This window comes from Mauremys reevesii, linkage group 4, assembly GCF_016161935.1.
Source record: "Mauremys reevesii isolate NIE-2019 linkage group 4, ASM1616193v1, whole genome shotgun sequence".
NCBI classification, from domain to species: Eukaryota; Metazoa; Chordata; order Testudines; family Geoemydidae; genus Mauremys; species Mauremys reevesii.
Window position 1 is genome coordinate 31,173,048 of NC_052626.1, and position 20,620 is coordinate 31,193,667.

Below are 20,620 nucleotides of genomic sequence, written 5' to 3' on the forward strand. Positions count from 1 at the left end.
CCTTGCCTCTGGCTGATTTGGAGGGCTGCTTCAGTAAGAGGAGCTGATACCCCCTCCCTGGCAGTGTTTCCCACTCTGCAGTGCAGGCAAAGTGTCTTTCCCTGTTCCTTCTGTCTCTTTCTCCCCTGTGGTACACGCTTTCCCAGTGCAGGTTACCACATTAGTAACTTTAGACACAGGTATAATAATTTCCAACCAAAATGTCTGCAGGGATACCATCCCAAATTCCCACTTTCAGATCGTATTTTGCTTCCCTCCTACTCCAGCTCTATGTGGGCTAAGGGTGCTGTGATTTCAAAATTTCCCAAAGCAAGGAGTTTTACATTTTCTTCTGGGAGCATGTTAAGCTCTTTGACCATCTCCCTTTTAACCAGTGAAATCTGCAGAGCAGTATCTTTCCATGCCTGGCATACCCTACCATTAACCTTCGCATCTTTGATGAATATCTTGTCCTCCACAACAGAGGATAAAAATAAACAAAAAGTTTATTTAATAGAAAAATCATAGTCAATGATGAAATAGTAAGGAAAAGCAAATACACGTTATACAAAAAATAAACATAAACACAAATCTCATGCTTTATAATTCTCTACTAATACAAGTTACCTATTGCCTCTGAACAGTTTCCCAGTGTGTCCTATGTCCTAGAGGGGATGCTTCATGGACAGCACACCTATGCTGGCCCTCAGTTTCTGGACAGCCTTCACTTCAAATTCCTTCCCTTTTAACAGGGCTTGTGGGTTTTTTGCTTCTGTTTTGGTTTGGTTTTTCCTTTTTCTCAGACTAATTCATGGTTACACAGAGTGGGGGATTTCTTTTCAGTTTCAGTGTTTTCCCATTAACATTAGTGGTCCGCCACTGTCTCTTTCTGGCTGGACAATGCTCAGTGGTTGGAGCTGGTTCATGTAAATACCTGGCCCGGGAGATGCCCTCTGTGCCTGATTGATTCACCATACTTCTGTGAGGTGATGCTCTAGTTGCACTATAGTTACGGTTACAATTTTCTGCACCTATATACATGCGTGCATCTATAATCATAACTTGATGCAGATCTCCTAATGACCAATAAATTCAGGAGATTACAAGCATTCATAAAAGACCTTACATGACATATATTTAATACACAACCAATTCATTCAATTGCTTGTTCTTTGGCGTTCAGACCTCCCGTTTTCCTCTTGGGGTGTCTGGACCATGATTTTCATATCTTGTCATAGCTAAATTATCATATGCCATATCCATGCTCAGTAGAACAGAGCTACTTTTGTATATTATCAGCCTGTTTCCTTTTGTCTAGTAATCTCTCAGAGAAGTGACCATGTTTATCATCTCATGATTTGTGAATTCACTGTATATTCTCTTGCTGTGCGGTATGAATTTTATATATCTATCCCTAAATCTACTTGGAACTCTCTTGGTGGTGATGATGGCATATTGGGCCTTTATTAAAAAGCATTCCTCACCTCACTCAACTCGTGGAAGAACTAGTTAGCAAATATTTTCCCAACAGAGGCATGTTGCTCAGTAAGCTATTGGTTCAGCTCTCTTCATTGCTGCAATTCTTGAAATGGAATTAATCACTGATTTCAAAGGTAGTGCACTGCATGAGCCAGGGTAGCTGAATTTTGAGATTTACCTGTTTATGTGACTATGCATTCCAAATTCTATTTTTATATCTGGAATAAGAAATTTTCTCACAGTTAAACTAATAGGAAGAAAGGAAAGACTTGAACCTGCAAGGTGAGGAGTGCTTTGGCTCCATTTTGCTGGCTCAGATGCAGAGTAATGAGCACCTTGCAGAATCAAGCCCTAGGTGCAGGATGGAGTGGGCAAGAACAGATGCAGTGAGACCAATTATATTCATGAAGAGCACAGCACGTTTGAATGTAAATTCATGAACATTATAAAAACTACATAGCAGTGGTCGGCAACCTCTGGCACGCGGTTCGCCAGGGTAAGCACCCTGGCGGGCCAGGCCAGTTTGTTTACCTGCTGCATCGGCAGGTTTGGCGGACCGCGGCTCCCACTGGCTGCGGTTCGCCGTTCCAGGCCATTGGGGGCAGCAGGAAACGCCGCGGGCCAAGGGATGTGCTGGCTGAGGCCTCCCGCATTGGCCTGGGGACGGCAAACCGCAGCCAGTGGGAGCCGTGGTCTGCTGAACCTGCTGATGTGGCAGGGTAAAGAAACTGGCCCGGCCCGCCAGGGTGCTTACCCTGGCGAGCCACGTGCCAGAGGTTGCCGACCTCTGCTATATAGTGATTGTAAAACATTTATTTATTTATTGGCTCCTGTTCAGGGAAAGCATTTTATATGCAGAGATGTCAAAATCACAATATGTTTTCCAAATAAAGAGACATGTATGCATACACATCACTATATGTACCACTTTATAACAGAGTTCTCAATGTCCATGACTAGGCCGTGTGTTCATATCTCATGGCAATCCTGAGCACCAGAGAAACTTTCAGTTGAGACTTCACATCTGAAAAGGGGGGAAAAATGGTCCATGTGCAAGTGTTTTCAGTTGCACTGCAGAGCAAAACAGAATTGCTTGTTTCCAGGTCAACAGCCTTAAGGATACCTAATAAGATAGGAAATTAAACTTGAAGAGAGTTTGATGGAGGTCAAGGAAAACACATCAAAGGTGGCAATTGTAAAACAATATATCTGCTATGAAAGAGCTGTCAAGATACCAGAAAACCAGGGCTCACTAAAAATGTGTGGGATTGCAGTACAGCTGGTTAATATCAAAAGCAGCAATTCATTGGCACTCTCATTGCTAACAGAATTGTGGAATATCCCACTTTACATATGAAAGAATTACGGTATTGTGGGCAAGAACAAGTAGGTAAATCAAAACTAAAGAAAGAGACTCATCATTTTAATGGTGAATCTTTGAGATAAGTTTTATTAGCAAGAAGAGATCGTAAGGACAAACTTCTATATCCAGGGAATTAGATCTTTGTTTTTGGATTAGAGCTCCATCAAAATACCTCCCAACATTTCAAGAGGTTAACGTGGTCCAGGTTCTGCCCTGGGTGGTGGTGGGATAGGTGCTGCCCCCAGTGGGTGGGTAGCACTGGGGAGGGGTCGTCTGCTGCCCCAGAAATTGGGTGGCCCTGGGGGGGAGTTGCAGAGTGAACCTGCTTTGCACTCAGCCCACTACAGCAGCTCTAGTCCCGCAGGGCTGACTGGGGTTGGCTACTCACTCTGAGCATTGTGACCTGGCCCCTGAGGCTGCTGAGGATTGGGTAGGCATTCCTGATAGGGGTGGCCAGACAAAATTTGAGTGAGCGGTGCTGTAACCCAATGCACCAGGTTGCAACGCCACCTGCAAATATCTTTCTGTAACAGCGCTGCAAAGGAATTACTGATTGTTTACAAAAAAAACAAAAAAAAAACACTTACATTTCACCAATGTCCATATGGTACCATAATTTTTAAGGATAATAATTAATAATATTTCTGTATTTAAAAGAATTTCCTGTAATAAGAAAAATTATAATATGTAAATGTTATTTGGTAAACAGAATGCCTAGTTAACACATTTCTTACCATTTTCATCTATTTCAGCCTCAGTATTTTATCATACTTCACTTCAGCTCCTGTTATGTGGAAACACAATAAATATTGTCTGTTTTTTTTCTGTTTTCTCCATAATACTGAAGGCTCATTTGAATACCAGAAATAGTGTTTGGGTTCTTAAAGTTTGGGGGTATTTATTGGACATCTGTCAGTGCAGAACACCTAGTTTGTATAATTGGGCTCTGCATGCTAGGAAGATAATTGCTAAATCAGTTTGTTTAAACCAGAAGAGCATCCAATCTTTGGCCTCATTTCTAAAACCAGAATAATAAGCATAAGAGGAAATGGATTCTTAATGCCAACAGCAAATATGAAACTTTTGTAATTGATACACACACTAATTAAAATATATTAAATCTCTATATACTAATGATCAGTCTATCTTATGGCATCCAGTTACTAAAGTGAGAGTCTCAGCTGAATATTCAGTGTAATAAATGAGTACTCTGATTTCATACCCACCAGTAGTTTGAGTCCAGATGATTTCTTTAAATTGGAAATAATACTACCGGATCAATTTTTCATTGTACTAATGACCAGTTTTGAGGGTGCTAATGCTGCAACAAGTGTTCACTTTGATTGAGAAGATGGGTATGTAGTTTCCTTTGGCACCTGAGTCTTAAATAAGCACCCAGAAGCTGGAAGTCTAAGGTCCCGCATCCAACAGTCACATGGCAGATGTGTATCACTTCTCCAATCAGAATAAAAAGGAACAGCCGACATAGCAATATTTTAAACATTCATGGTGTGAGGGAGAAAAATTTTCTCCTTGGCTTTTAAATTTTGTAAATTTCTGTTAGAATGATCCTGTAGGCTCTGATAGCTTCTGTTTGTTTTGTCTTGTTGAGTAGTAGAACTTATTATTGTAGTGCCTAGGACCCCAGCGCTAAATGCTGTGCACAAACAACTGAAAGACAGTCCATTTCTCAAAGAGCTTGCTATCTTGATATGCAGGTTATTTGAACCAATTAGGTTTTCATTTCATAATACTTTAAGTGAGGATGTATATGACAAATCTACAGAAAAGCCTTAGGATTATTTTGATCTTCTTAGGCCATTAAGATAAGCATGTGCATAAATCTTTGAAAGCCCTTAATGAGTGTTTTATAAATTTATTAATCATTTTTATTTTAAAATTAGTGTTTAGAAAGAGCAATGAAGTTTGCATTTGAAGAGTTCCATCTTTGGTATCAGTTTGCATTGTCCCTAATGGCAGCAGGAAAAGTAAGTCTAATCTTTTCTGTATATAATTCTTTGTATTGGTGGCTAGTAATAATTTTTTTACTAGTGTTTTCCATCTTTAAAGAACTTTGAAAACATTAACTAATCCTCACAGAAGCTCTGTGAATAGTGTACCAGTGAATTTGTGGTCAGCATTGGACAAGGCACAAAAATACAGTTTCTGCCTCAAGAATTTACAATCTAGACAGAACCAATATTAAATATTTGGGGACTTTGCTGCTATACACACTAAAGTAAGCAGTAAAGTGAATGTAAGCTGTATTATTTTGTTTATTTTAGATAAGTTAGACATTACTCTGGAGAAAAATGCAGTAGAGTTTATTTTAACTGCCACTGTGATCAACAGAGGCTTGATTTTTAGATCCAAGCTCATACAATTCAGACTGATCCTGGAAGACAATCCAATAGACTTTTAAATTTATTTAATTTGGGACTTCTGTTTACACCATTATTTATCAAATATTCTTGTCCAGGATGCAAAATCTCATGTACAAGTAAAAATTGAGTTGGAATATGTCAACCCTCATCTTATACTTTTGGATAAAATTTTTTCCTCTTACGTATGAATTAGTATGGGGAACAAGCCATTTTTGTTATATTATGAATAGTTGTTATCTCCTGCTTCCACCAAGCCCAGTCTGTACAGAGAGAGAGAATTTACTGAGAAAATTTTATTTATTTAAAGGAATGTTTTGTGGCTTCTCTATCTTGGAGCCTTTTTTCTTCTGCCCCAATCCCCAGTTTAGTTTAGAGTGGCCTCTAAATTATGCTGGGGACAGAAGCGGAATTAAAAAGGCTTCAGGTTCAGGGAGCCATAAAGGGCTGATCTATACTATACCAGTTCAGAACGGTCCTTTACATGCTGTTATGCCAACTGGGCATCACTGGAGTACAGCTTGTTCTGGCTATATTCGTCCTATCCCTTCACTAGTCATGCTTAAGTCTAGGTTTTAGTCACAGGTATTTTTAGTAAAAGTCATGGACAGGTCTCAGGCAGTAAACAAAAATTCACGGCCTGTGACCTGTCCATGACTTGTACTATATACCCCTGACTAAAACTTGAGTGCTCTGAGGCAGGGGGCAGACTAGGGGTGCCGTGGGTGCTGGAGGTGGTGCCCCCACTGGTATTGGGGAGGGCGCCTGACAGGATGTCCCTGCAGCCCCTAGGCAGAGGTGCGGCCGTTGGGCTCCATGCGCTGTCCCGCCCCAAGCACCCGCTCTGCAGCTCCCATTGGCTGGGAACCATGGCCAGTGGGAGCTGCGGGGGTGGTGCCTGCAGGCAGAGGCGGTGTGCCTCCACCTAGGAACATGTTGCCGCTTCCAGGGAGTCCCCCCAAGGTAACCACCACCCAGAGCCATCACCTCCTCCTGCACCCCAACCCCCTGCCTCAGCCTTAATCGTGCCCCTATTCTGTGGGGGGATCAGAAGTGGAGTGCTATAGACCAAAGGTGAGCCCTTATCTCCCCTGGTAGGGCAGTTTTCTAGCTCTTCCGCACCACTGGAGTGATATGCAGGGCTGGCATATAATCCAACATGATTGACTATACAGTGTATAAGGTCTTATATCTGATCTGTACAGATGCTTATGGCGGATTGTTAAAATAAAAATGAATTAATAGTGGTTCCTTCAACTAGTAAAACAGAAACTAAAAAATGTAGCATAGGGGTCTTGCAGTAGTGAGATGTTGGGCTTGTGCTTTTAGTGTTTCACAGTGGAAAAATACATTTTTATACAGTCTGCTCGAGCTGTGAAAGTCTTGAAGGAGTGTATACGTTTGAAACCAGATGATGCTACTATTCCACTTCTTGCTGCAAAGCTATGCATGGGATCTCTTCACTGGGTAAGTTTATATTAGCAGTCAGATCAGCAAGGACTGAGAATTTCAGAATGTGACAAATCCATGGTTATGGACTTTGAAAATATGGTAGACACATTGACAGCACGCAATAGAATATTGATAAAAATACAGAATATTTTCTATAGGATCGCAGTTGAACAGTACTGTTTATCACTGTCTTTATATCTCCATGGTTTAAAAATATTCAGGAACAGTTATTGCCATTAAAGTCCACATTTAACAAAAGTTAGCACACCTTGATTTCTGGTATTGTAAGAAATCGCTAATGTGTTTCAGACACTAAGGGGTGGTAACTGTTAAATTCTGACTTTTTAATAAATGACAACCACTTTAGCACAAAACTTTTTCACTTATATAGGAGCAGAATTTTTTGCATACAGATTTCAGAGATAGGTAATTATCCACACAGCACGCCACTTGCTTTAATGGTTATATGGTTCAGAGATTAGTCACTTATTTTAGCTTTAAGAGTAAATAATTGGAGGGAGGAGTTGACAGCATTACATTTTATTAATTATTCAGACATCCCAAGATCAGAAGGTAAAATTTCCTCTTGAAAGAATTTCGTAGTAACATTTCTGTTGATGTTAGGTTTTGGAAAAGCTCACTTTTTTTTTATACAACCTAAATTTGAGACCATATTTAACTTGAAAGTGTTATTTAATAGTAAAATACATTATTAGATTCCCTTGAAACAGGTATCTCTCTCCAGAAGACATTGATTTAATAAAAAGAATAATTTAGCGTTCATTGTGGTTATTGTATGAGTTGCAAGGTGGGCCTGTAGCTTCCAGAGGAAATGGTTGGGAGGAAGATGTGCAGTTTTTATAATAATTATGGTTATATTTAATTTGCTTTGAATGTATAGTACCACAGAGGCAGGGCAGTGCTTTATAAATATTGCTTTTGTTTAGTTCAAGCAGAAATGAGAAAATGGTTCAGTAGCAGGGATATGACTTAAGTTGCTGAAAACATAGTATTACTTGATTGCTAATAGTGGTCCGAGTTCTGTAAATTTTCCTGCATAGGTGAATCCTGCATGGAGCAGCTTGCTGTATTGGGCATGTAGGTTTTAGATTCATTTCCAGTAAATTCATGTTGTTTTTTCTTTGTAGTTTGTAGTCTAACTACTTGACATCGCAAAGTGTAGAAGAGGGAGTGGTGTATGAATGTGTAGACAGGCCTGGATCTTACAAGGAGCTCTGCATTAGCAAAGCCAAATCAATGTGTGTGCTTGTGATGAAGAGATCTGCCGTGCAGAATCAGGGCCTTAGTTTCTGCAGTTATTAGTGGGGTGTTTCACAGAGAAATAAGTCATCAGGGAAAAAAAATGTTAATTGGGAAATGTGACTGTAAGGCAGTAGAGGTTGGCGGGTGGGGTTCAGGGATAGGTATTGGATCTGAAAATAGATTTTAAATCCTTTTTTTGTTTAACAGACTAAATTTCAAGTTTACTTGTATCCTTTCAGTGCTAGTTCCCATTTCACCATAGAAATGGATGTCTCGGCCTTGTGTAAGAGCTATATTCTTTGTTGTGGAGTTAACAGGACAACTAAATGTAGGCGGAAAAGGGCAGCGGGGTGCTTAAAGGAAGTGGTAATGGTTGACATTATTTGTTAAACTGACCTAATGTATATTGCATCCATGGTCTGTACACTTCTTTCTAATTTTAGACTCACTGTAACACAGATTTTGGCTTGCTTTATATTTATGGTTTTGTGTGTGGAGTTTTCAAAAGCAAAACTCTGACAGAGACTTATGTTCATCTTTTGTAATATTTTCAGTTGGAAGAAGCGGAAAGATTTGCCAAAACGGTTGTTGATGTTGGTGACAAAACATCGGAGTTCAAAGCAAAAGGCTATTTAGCATTGGGACTAACTTACAGCCTGCAAGCCACTGATGGTAAGAAAAGAATTCACGCATTGGGTACGTCTACACTGCAGCTGGAGTATGCATCCCAGCATGGGTAGACAGATGTGCTTGCTTTGCTCGAGCTAGACCTCTAAAGATACCAGTTTAGCAAAATAGCAGAGACGGCAGCAGCTCAGACTAGCTGCCCAAGCACAAACCTGCCCAGACACCCTTGTTATGCATTCAGACAGTTGGCCACCTATGCTACTCTGGCTACACTGCTAATTTTAGTGCACTAGCTCGAGCAAAGCTACCGTGTGTCTGTCTGCCCATGCTGGGGAGCACGCTCCCAACTGCAGTTTAGACATACTCATAGAGTTAGAAAATACCAGTCATATAATGGAAAAACCTCAGACACACCAGCCTCTAAAAGAAAATGTGTTGTACGTTTTTTGCATCATTTTTGTCATAATAGTCTGTGAATGTATTAATCTTTGTTCAGTAAGCATGTGCAAGCAAATCTTTGACTCTTAAATATCGCTGATTAATATATCCTTTTTTAGCATCTTTGCGAGGGATGCAAGAGGTCCTGCAGAGAAAGGCTCTTCTTGCATTTCAGAGGTGAGTGGGTGTTAATCTTTTCATTTCATTCAGCTGTACATAGTGGAAAAACCTTGTTGTATGTGGTTTTAAAAAAAGATATCTATGAAGATTATATAATGAGGATTTTACCTCTGGGAGTCTGGTTTCATGGGTACAGAACATATTACATTAACATTCAGTTAATCAGTTTCTGCCAGGCAAATCCGAACAGATTCCAAAAGATTTCCTCTTATTTCATTATTAAAGATATTTTTGTTGCCATCTACCAGAGACTATTGTTCATCTAACAGTCCTTTAATGAAATGTTCTCTCTTTCTGATGTGCTAAAGGGGAGGGGGAAAAAAAAAAGAAAGAAAGGAAATAGAGTCTTAAGGTCACTGTTGAATCCAGTAAAAACATTTTTGTAGTGATTGTCATTGATCAAAGTGTACACCAAGATTTTTGCAATTGCGTATGCATAGTTTTAGAGTGATATGTGATATAGTTTCTTTGTGCATTTGAATAAACAGGGAGTTTATCATTGTAAAATATGCTGGATTGCTAGATCTGGAGAATGTAGTCCTCTGTAGCCACAGAACAGTCACAGCGCAGGCAATGACAATGCAAATCACACATGCGCATATCCCCAAATCTTGACCCAGGGGCAGAACTGTTTGGAAGAGAAAAGGGGGAACAAAAAGGAGTCAGTTTGTACATGAATTAAAGATTATAAATATAGAAAGAAGTTTAAATAGTAGAAGTGCCACAGTGTCTACACTTGATTCTTGCTAATGTATATATTCTTGCATAAGCCCACTTGGGTTATATAAAAGTAAAAAGGCTTTTGCAGGTTTTTTTCCTATTAAACATGGGGATCATTGACTTATACTTGAGTCACTTTTACAAGAATATGTAGGGTTTTGTTTAATATGGTGACATTAGATTGGAGGGGAATAGAGGAAAAATGGACATGTATGATACTATGATGGTATGACAGTTGTGGTCTTGTCTGACATGCTGGAATTGAACTGTGGACCTTCAGAGCAAAAGCATGAACATCTATGGCTTGAGCTAAAGAACCATGGCTCCCTATCTGAGGTCTGTAACAACTAATTTCCTATGTGGATCAGCACAGAGGGGGACCTGTAGCACTCACTTATCAGTGAGTTACAATAGTTGTTGCAGTCTGTAACTGTCTTGAGACTTTTTTAAGCCCTTAGAACACTGAGGATTCATAAATTCTGAGGCCACAATGGACCAATGTAATCATCTAGTCTGACCACCTGAATAACACAGGCCACAGATCTTCAGAATAATTTGTATGAACTAGAGCATATTTTTTTAGGAGAACATCCAATCTTGATCTAAAAATTGCCAGTGAGGAAGACTCCACCACTACCCTTTGTAAATTGTTCCAATGATTAATTACCCTCACTGTTGAAAATGTATCCCTTATTTGCAGTCTAAATTTGTCTAGCTTCAACTTGCAGCCACTGGGTCTTGTGATATCTTTGTCTGCTAGATTGAAGATCCCATTATCAAATATTTATTGTGCTTTCTGTGATGGTCTCTATTATATTCCACAGAGGGTTACATATACATAAACAGCAAATGCGCCTCGGCTTCCACTTCCAGGGCAATGTTCTCCTACTTTCCTGGTTGGACCAACTCAACTATGCCTTTTCTCTACTACTGCTCCTGCTTCGCGTGCTGCACAAGATCCAACAAGACAGGATGACTGTCTTCTCATCGGCCCCTCTGGCCAAGACAGTTCTGGTTCCCCAATTTCCTGCACATGTCATCCGGCCCACCAATTCCGATCCTGTACTTTCCCGATCCTCTGACCCAGTACAGTGGCAAGATCAAGCATCACAATTCACATATACTCACCTCAGGGCGTGGTATTTGGATGGGAATCTAGTCTAGAGCAGACATGCGCCTTGGCTGTACAAGACATTCTCTCTAACAGTAGGAAGGATTTCACTAGACAATGTTACCAGACTAAGTGGAGATGTTTTTTGTCTTGGGCACAACATAAAGGGGTTTTACCAGAAGCAGCAGGAATTCCCCTCATCCTAGACTGCATTTTATCCTTAAAGTCATTGGGTCATGCCTTCAGTGCTTTTGCGAGTCCACCTGGTGGCAATCAGCACATTCCTTCCTCCTGTGGAAGATTACTCTGTTCTTTTTGGAGTAGTGTCCCTACTGTGGGTGCTCCACTGTAGGTGCACGTGCATCCCTGCATTGCTGATTGGAGAACTTTGGTAGCAGTGTCCATTCGATCTACACATGTGCTGTCCCCACTTGCTGGGGTGAACCCCCATTGATGGAGAGGGAGCTGCTAGCAGTCCATTTGTAATCATTATCTATAGTCTTTATTAGTATTTTTAGTAGCTAGTTCATCTCCTTCCTTCTTAGTTGTAGATTTTCTTTATTTTCACTTTAAAAACAAAACAAAAACCCCAAAAACTTAATGTTCCCCCTTTGTTGGGGAACCCTTTCCGCAGCAGGGTATGCCCAGCTCACTGGGCTTCAAGAAGTGCCTCTCATGTAAGGAGGCCATCCCTGTGGCAGATAAACATTATTGCTGCATATGCTGCCTCCGGGAAGGCCATGTTCCTCAGAAGTGTGGTCTCTGTCAACAGCTTAAACCCAGGTCACGGAAGGATAGGGAGCTGTGACAGGGTGCACTTTTCCCACACTGGTCAAGAAGGGGCTAACGCCACACTCTGGACAGAGGAAGCCCTTGGCCCTGCTGGCCATGCTCCAACTGGAACACCAGTATAAAAGGAGCAAAGAATCCTGTGGCACCTTTATAGACTAACAGACGTTTTGCAGCATGAGCTTTCGTGGGTGAATATCCACGAAAGTATAAAAGGAAGCAACTCAACCCAGTCTGGGCTGACTGCCGAGGAGGGATGACGGACCTTGCAGGGAGACGTGTGTGGAAGGCCCAGGACACAGAAGCCCAAGGTACCAAGACACAAGAGGATTCCCACGTACATACTGACGCCCAAGGAAGGTCGGAGCTGTTGGGAGCTGCACAGGCCGAGGAACCCAGAGACCCTGAAGACACCCGGACCACTGCATCAGGAGACAGGATAGGAAGTAGCCCAGGGGGCACTAGCCATTGTGCTTGGTGTTGTCAGCGTGTTTCGGTCAGATCCTGCTGACTCTTTGATCAGATCTCTGTACTCGCCATTGCCAGGACTTTGGGCTGGGATCTGGTGGAGTACAGAGGGCCTGGGTCCCCTTACCCCAGTCGCCGCACACTCCCTGAGCTGGTCACTAGGTCTCTCAGCCATGCGGAGGAGGGCAGCCATGTTAACTCTGGCCACTGGACCATTCTGCCCTAGGGAAAAGGCAGCCTTGTTGACTTGTCATGAGGTCCTACTGCCCCTAGGGAGAGGGCATGCATATTGACTTTGGCCACCAGTCCGCCTAGCCCTGTCAGGAAGGGTGACCAGATAGACTTTGGCCATTAGGCCATACTGCCCTGAGGATAAGAACAGTCAAGCGGACTTAACCACGGGGCTACAACACCCTTGCCCCGCCCCAAACGGGGACGGGGGATGCACTTGCCCCCGTGACAGGAACTGAGACAAAAAATCATCCTGATGGAGGCAGCCCTTCAGCCTTCCCTAGATCTGTGCCAAGAATCACCGAGAAGGCACAGATCTTCCCCACGGCCCTCAACATACAGGGACTATGAATCGAAGAAAACAGCCGCAAACCTCTCAGGTAAAGCATCTTAAAAAAAGAGCTGAGAGTCCCCAGAATGAACTCCGAGCTAGCAGAAGTTCACCAGCATGCTTGGTATCTTCGGTACTGAGACAGTCCAAGCATAATAAAACATAGCTCATGAGGGTCTGGAATGGCAGGTACGATGATACACCTAAAAACCTGATAGGCACAGGGACTGAACCAACGATACCAGTGGATAAGGACAGGAGCAGGGAGCACAGTGTTAAGAAGATGCTGGTGGTACAAGCTTTACTTTTGGCACTGTCAACTGTGAGCCACCCAGGACCAGAGCGCTTGGTACAGGCGAAATCTGAGACTTCCTTTGTATTGGCATTGGCACTGGGTTGGTCTGCACAACAGAATTTGTAGCACTGAAGAGAACTTAAGTTATCTGATATACCAGAGTCTTCTCTTCTTGGCACTATGGCTCTGATACCAAGTCTTCTCCAGTCATGGGAGTCTTCTCTGGCACCTTGCCATGCACTTTCATTTTCTAGTGGTGACTCAGACAGTGAGCCAGAGGAGTCACCACTCCTCTCATGCTCCCTATGGTGCCTGTTATCAAGGGGCTCCTCAGTCATACCCCCAACCTCCTCCACCACCATGGTACAGCCAGCCATTGGCACCACCATGTGGAACTATCCCACCACCCCAGTGGCCCTACTGGGATCCCTGGGTAACATATAGACCTCGCACCTCTTGGGCTTCCAGCTTGACTCACCATGAAGTCCCTGAGACATTCTCCCTCAACCACAGCATCCAGAACTGCCGAACCCCCAGAGGAGATCTTTGGAGGAACAGGAGGGTGGATTCAAGGAGGAAGTTACACTGAGAACCAACATCTCTTCCTCCTCTTCAGGCAAGGGAGTGATGCCCCCTCCATCTTCCTTGCCCAACAATTTTCGGCTTTTCTAGATACCCCTGGAGGAGGTAAAAGATCTTACACTCTTTCTCATTCTCCAGAATAGTCTTCCCCATCAATGAGGTCCTTCTGGACCTGTTCAAGTTATGGCAAACCCCAGCATTGGTGATACCTACTTACAAATGGTCCAATTAAAAATATTTACATCCCAGCTAGGAAGATGGAATTCCTTTTTCTCCCCCTCCCCTTAATTCTGTTGTCATGGATGCAGGAAATTTCCATGGCCACCATCACCAAATGAAATCCCCTATGATACGGATTGGAAACACCTGGAGCTCTTTGGGAGAAAGCCCTACTCCTCAGCCACATTGCAATTTAGAATTGCCAATTATCAAACATTAACAGCAAAATATAACTATTTCAATTATACAAAGCTGAACACTTTTACTGATCAGCTCCCAGAGTCATACCATGACCAGTTCTGGGCTATTATCCAGGAGGGACAACTAGTGGCCAAAACAGCGCTCCAGTCAGCACTCGATGCAACTGACAGAGCAGCCCTGTTCATCTCCATTGCAGTGGTTATGTGATGAGCCTTTTGGTTACACCTGTCTGGCTTCCCTAAGGAAGTGCAAACAACTGTAGAAGATCTTCCCTTCAAAGGCACCAAACTGTTTGCTAAAAAGCCTGACTCGTTCTTCTGGACCATTAAAGATTCCAGGGTGACTCTCTACTCAGTAGGGATCTATACTCCTGGACAAAAGAGAGAGCTTAGTCCACAACCTCAACATAAATACTGTACTTTGCAGTTCCCAACCCAGCGTTTCTACAAGCCTCAGAGAAAGAAATCCAGATTCTCCATACATAAGCCATCAGTCCCAGAGCCTTCCACGTTGCAACCATCTACCTCAAAACATCAGTTTTGATGTGTTGGTTAAGGGGTCGACAGACCAATCCCCTCAACTGCTGCAGCTGACCAACACATCGCATCCATTTGATTACCAGCTTGCCCCGTTCCGCAGCATCTGGGAACACATAACATCAAGACCAATGGGTCCTGGAAATCATCTGCAACGTGTACTCTATTCACTTTGCTACCCTCCCCAAACACCCATCCCTCTTCAGGAACCCTTCTCACGAGAGTTTACTACAACAAGAAATAGATCTCCTCCTCCAGTTAGGAGCTGTAGACCCAGTACCTCAACATCTGCGAGGGGGCAAATGTTTTTAGTCTCATTATTTCCTGATACCCAAGAAGAAGGGAGGTTGGAGACCCATGCTGGACCTCATGGCTCTGAACAAATTTTTCAAAGCTCAGAAATTCAGTATGGTCATACTAGCAGCGATTTCCACATATCTATCCTACCTTCACGCAGACGATTTCTCAGATTTACCCTAGGCCAGTACCACTACCAATACAAAGTACTCCCCTTTGGTTTCTCATCAGCTCCAAGAATATTCTCCAAGGTCCTCTCCATAGTGGTGCCTTACCTATGCTCACAGGGAATCATGATCTACCCCACCTGGATGATTGTTTCTTCAGAGGCCCACTCCTTCAATGAGGCCCACTGGGTTACCAAAACCACAGTAGACTTATTCACAGAACAGATCAACATCCAAAAATCAACCTTCACCACTGTACAGCACCTAGAGTTCATAGGAGTCGGCCTCATTACAGGCCAAAGCGCTCTGCCTCAGCACAGGTTCTGCACTTTGGCCACACTCTAAGGGTATGTCTACACTACGGAATTACTCCAATTTTACAGAATTAGATTTTTGGCAACAGATTGTATAAAGTCGAGTGCATGCATCCACACTAAGCACGTTAATCGGCGGTGTGCATCCCTAGTGCCGAGGCTAGTGTCGACTTCCAGAGTGTTGCACTGTGAGTAGCTATCCCTTAGTTCCTGCAGTCTCTGCTGCCCATTGGAATTCTGGGTTGAGATCCCAATGCCTGATGGCACAAAAAACATTGTCGCGGGCGGTTCTGGGTACATGTCGTCAGACCCTCCTCTCCCTCCCTCCCTCCGTGAAAGCAATGACAGACAATTGTTTTGCGCCTTTTTTCCTGGGTTACCTGTGGAGACACCATACCACGGCAAGCATGGAGCCCGCTCAGCTGACCGTCACCGTATGTCTCCTGGGTGCTGGCAGACTTGGGACTGCATTGCTACACTGCAGCAGCTTATTACCTTTTGGCAGCAGACGGTGTATTATGCCATAATGTCATAGTACTCCTGGGTGCTCTTTTAGCCAACCTCAGTGAGGTCGGTCAGGGGCACCTGGGCACACATGGGAGTGACTCAGCCAGGTTATTCCCATCTTCTGCCGAGCACCCAGAAGATGACAATGGCTAGCAGTCGTACTGCACCGTCTCCTGGTGAGCACCCAGGAGATGACGATGGCTAGCAGTCATACTGCACCGTCTGCTGCCAGCCTAAGATGTAAAAGATAGATGGAGTGGATCAAACAAGAAATAGACCAGATTTGTTTTGTATTCATTTGCTCCCCCACCCCCGTGAAATCATCGGCCTGCTAAACCCAGGGTTTTGAGTTCAATCCTTGAGGGGGCCATTCTGTGTGACAGTTGTTTGTGTTTCTCCTTGAGGCAAAGCCACCCCCTTTGTTGATTTTAATTCCCTTTAAGCCATGTTGTCAGTCGCCCCTCCCCAGAGCAACGGCAGACAATCGTTTTGCGCCTTTTTTCAGTGTAGACACCATACCACGGCAAGCATGGAGCCCGCTCATCTCAACGCAGCAGTCATGAACATTGTAAACACCTCACACATTATCATGCAGTTTATGCAGAACCAGAACCTGAAAAACCAGACGAGGGGGAGGTGACAGCAGTGCGGTGACAAGAGTGATGAGGAAATGGACACACAATTCTCTCAAAGCGCGGGCCCCGGCGCTTTGGAGATCATGGTGTTAATGGGGCAGGTTCATGCCGTGGAACGCCGAATCTGGGCCCAGGAAACAAGCACAGACTGGTGGGACCGCATAGTGTTGCAGGTGTGGGACAATTCCCAGTGGCTGCAAAACTTTCACATATGTAAGGGCACTTTCATGGAACTTTGTGACTTGCTTTCCCCTGCCCTGAAACGCCAGAATACCAAGATGAGAGCAGCCCTCGCAGTTCACAAGCGAGTGGCAATAGCCCTGTGGAAGCGTGCAACGCCAGACAGCTACCGGTCAGTCAGGAGTCAATTTGGAGTGGGCAAATCTACTGTGGGGGCTGCTGTGATGCAAGTAGCCAAAGCAATCACTGAGCTGCTGCTACCAAAGGTAGTGACTCTAGGAAATGTGCAGATCATAGTAGATGGCTTTCCTGCAATGGGATTCCCTAACTGTGGTGGGGCGATAGATGGAACCCATATCCCTATCTTGGCACCGGACCACCAGGGCAGCTAAATACATAAACTGCAAGCGGTACTTTTCAATGGTGCTGCAAGCACTGGTGAATCACAAGGGACATTTCACCAACATCAACGTGGGATGGCTGGGAAGGGTTCACGACGCTCGCGTCTTCAGGAACACTAGTCTGTTTAAACAGCTGCAGCAAGGGATTTGCTTCCCAGACCAGAAAATAACAGTTGGGGATGTTGGCATGCCTATAGTTATTCTTGGGGACCCAGCCTACCCCTTAATGCCATGGCTCATGAAGCCATACAGGCAGCCTGGACAGTAGTCAAGAGCTGTTCAACTGTAGGCTGAGCAAGTGCAGAATGGTGGTAGAATGTGCATTTGGATGTTTAAAGGGTTGCTAGAGCACTTTACTGACTCGCTCAGACCTCAGCCAGACCAGTATTCCCATTGTTATTGCTGCTTGCTGTGTGCGCCACAATCTCTGTGAGAGTAAGGGAGAGACGTTTATGGTGGGGTGGGAGGTTGAGGCAAATTGCCTGGCTGCTGATTACGCACAGCCAGACACCAGGGCGATTAGAAGAGCAGACCAGGAAGCGCTGCGCATCAGAGAAGCTTTGAAAACCAGTTTCATGACTGGCCAGGCTATGGTGTGACAGTTCTGTTTGTTTCTCCTTGATGAAAACCCGCCCCCTTATTGACTCATTCTCTGTAAGCCACCCACCCTCCCCCCTTCGATCATAGCTTGCTTGCAAAGGAAATAAAGTCACTATCGTTTAAAAAATATGTATTCTTTATTAATTGATTATAAAAATAGGGAGATAACTGACAAGGTAGCCCAGGTGGGGTGTGGGAGGAGGGAAGAAAAAGGCCACCTCAAAACTTGTTGAATGCAAGCCTTCTGTTGCTTGGGTTGTCCACTGGGGTGGAGTGGTTGGGTCCCCAGATCCTCCCGCCCCCCCCCCCCGGTGTTCTTGGGCGTCTGCGTGAGGAGGCTGTGGAACTTGGGGACGGGGGAGGGCGGTTAAACAGGAGCTGCAGCAGCACTCTGTGATCCACTGCCGTTCCTGACGCTCCACCAGACGCCGAAGTATGTCCGTTTGATCCCGCAGTAGCCCCAGCATTGCATCTTGCCTCCTCTGATCTTCCTGCTGGCACCTCTCATCTCAGTCGTCCCTCCTGTCCTCACGTTCGTCCCTCCTGTCCTCACGTTCGTCCCTCCTGTCCTCACGTTCGTCCCTCCTGTCCTCACGTTCGTCCCTCCTGTCCTCACGTTCGTCCCTCCTGTCCTCACGGTCATTGGCCACTTTCCTGTATTGTTATACTGTGTCCTTCCACTCATTCAGATGAGCTCTTTCATTGCGGGTCAACTTCATGATCTCAGAACATTTCATCTCGCGTGCGTTTTTTTTTTTGCCGCTTTATCTGAGAGAGCCTTTGGGACGGAGGAGGGAGGCTTGAAAAATTTGCAGCTGTGTGAGGGGAAAAAAGGGAGAGAAGATACATTTTACAGGGAGAAAAAAGATACATTTTACAGAACAATGGGTATACCCTTTCACTGTGAACAACGCTATTTACATTACATAGCACATGTGATTTCAGTACAAGGTTGCATTTTGCATCTTTTATATTGAGTGCTTGCAGCTTTGGCGTTAGAGATCACAGATGCAGGGCCGGGCAACAGAATTCGGCTTGCAGGCGGCCATGGTAAGCCATAGTCTTTCGGCTTCTGCAACCTTCATAAAAGCAGCTATTAACGTGCAGCAGCAGAAACCAAAGTAACCCCCCCCATCCAGTTCTCTGGGATGATCACTTTACCCTTTTCCCCACTGCGTGGCTGGTTCTCTCCAGAAACCTTCTGCAAAGGCTGTACCTCCAGGAGAGCTTCATGGAGATGTCCCTGGAGGATTTCTGCTCCATCCCCAGACACGTTAACAGACTTTTCCAGTAGCTGTACTGGCCGTGAATGCATCCCAAGTCTACAGGGCAAATTAATCATTAAAAAACGCTTGCTTTTAAACCATGTATTATATATACAAAGGTACACTCACCAGAAGTCCCTTCTACGGCTTCATGGTCTGGGATACCGCCTTGGGAGAGTTGGGAGGGTATTTCAGTCACAGTGAGAAAAAGATCCTGGCTGTTGGGGAGAACGGTGTGCTGTGTGCTCTCCTCAAGGTTGTCCTCGTTGTCGTCCTCATCTTCCCTGTCCGCAAAATCCTCAGGCATGGCTGAGATTACCCCCTCCTCGGAATCCACGGTCAGGGGCAGGGTAGTGGTGGCGGCCCCCCCTAGAATTGCATGCAGCTCAGCGTAGAAGCAGCATGTCTGCGGCTCTGCCCCGGAGCGTCCATTTGATTCCGTTTTCTCGTACGCTTGTCTGAGCTACTTAACTTTCATGCGGCACTGTATTGAGTCTCTGTTGTGACCTCTCTCCATCATGGCCTTGGAGATTTTTTCAAATGTTTTGGCATTTGGTCTTTTGGAATGTAGTTCTGATAGCACGGAATCGTCTCCCCATATAGCGATCAGATCCAGTACCTCCTGTATGGTCCATGCTGGAGCTGTTTTTCAGTTCTCGGACTGCATAGTTACCTGTGCTGATGAGCTAAACTGGCCAAACAGGAAATGAGATTCAAAAGTTCGTGGGGCTTTTCCTGTACACCTGGCCCGTGCATCCAAGTTGAAAGTGCTGTCCAGAGCAGTCACAATGGTGCACTGTGGGATAGCTCCCGGAGGCCAATAACATCGAATTGCGTCCACGCTAACCCTAATTCGAACCAGCGATATCGATTTCAGCACTAATCCCCTCGTCGGGGAGGAGTACAGAAATTGATTTTAAAAGTCCTTTATATCGAAGTAAAGGGCTTCATTGTGTGGACGAGTGCAGAGTTAATTCGTTTTAACGCTGCTAAATTCGACATAAACACGTAGTGTAGTCCAGGCCATAGAGACACTACAAAACTGCCCTCAAATATCAGCAAGACACTGCCGCCAAATCCTGGGGGATATGGCGAAAGGCACAGCGGTGATACCTCATGCCAGACTTCATATGCAGTGCCTCCAGATACTGTTTAACAGAGACAGATTAGACAAACCTCTGTCAGTACGAACCAAGGTCAAAAACTCTCTTGACTGGTGGAAAAATCCAGCCAGTGTTTGCAAGGGGATTCTCTTTCTGCAAACTTCCCTGTCATTACTTCTCACCACCAACGCATCCCTCATAGGATGGGGTGCACATCTAAACAACTTTACAACACAAGGCAAAAGGTCATCCATGGAAATGTCCCTTCACATCAACCTCTTCGGAGCGATCAGGAATGCCTGGGTCCATTTCCTCCCACTGCTCGAGGGAACACAAGTGTCTTAACAGACAACATACCATGTATATACTACATAAATTGGCAGGGAGGAGCCAGGTCACTCTTCCTTTGCGCAGAACCACTAAAGTTGTGGAACTGGTGCATTTCCCACAACATCACATTATCAACGACCTACCTTCCTGGAATACAAAACTTGATAGTGGACAGT

General features: G+C 44.4%; 1 protein-coding gene across 6 annotated transcripts in view; it reads left to right on the forward strand.

Annotated features, from left to right (window-relative positions):
• The window catches only part of TTC7B (tetratricopeptide repeat domain 7B), a 310,511-nt gene that overhangs the window by 158,819 nt on the left and 131,072 nt on the right, over positions 1–20,620 (forward strand). For all 6 annotated transcript variants that reach the window (XM_039537948.1, XM_039537945.1, XM_039537947.1 and 3 more), the window contains 4 exons: positions 4,726–4,809; positions 6,565–6,669; positions 8,472–8,589; positions 9,102–9,159. In XM_039537948.1, the coding sequence (XP_039393882.1) occupies positions 4,726–4,809; positions 6,565–6,669; positions 8,472–8,589; positions 9,102–9,159 (365 nt within the window). The remainder of the gene's footprint in view (positions 1–4,725; positions 4,810–6,564; positions 6,670–8,471; positions 8,590–9,101; positions 9,160–20,620) is intronic.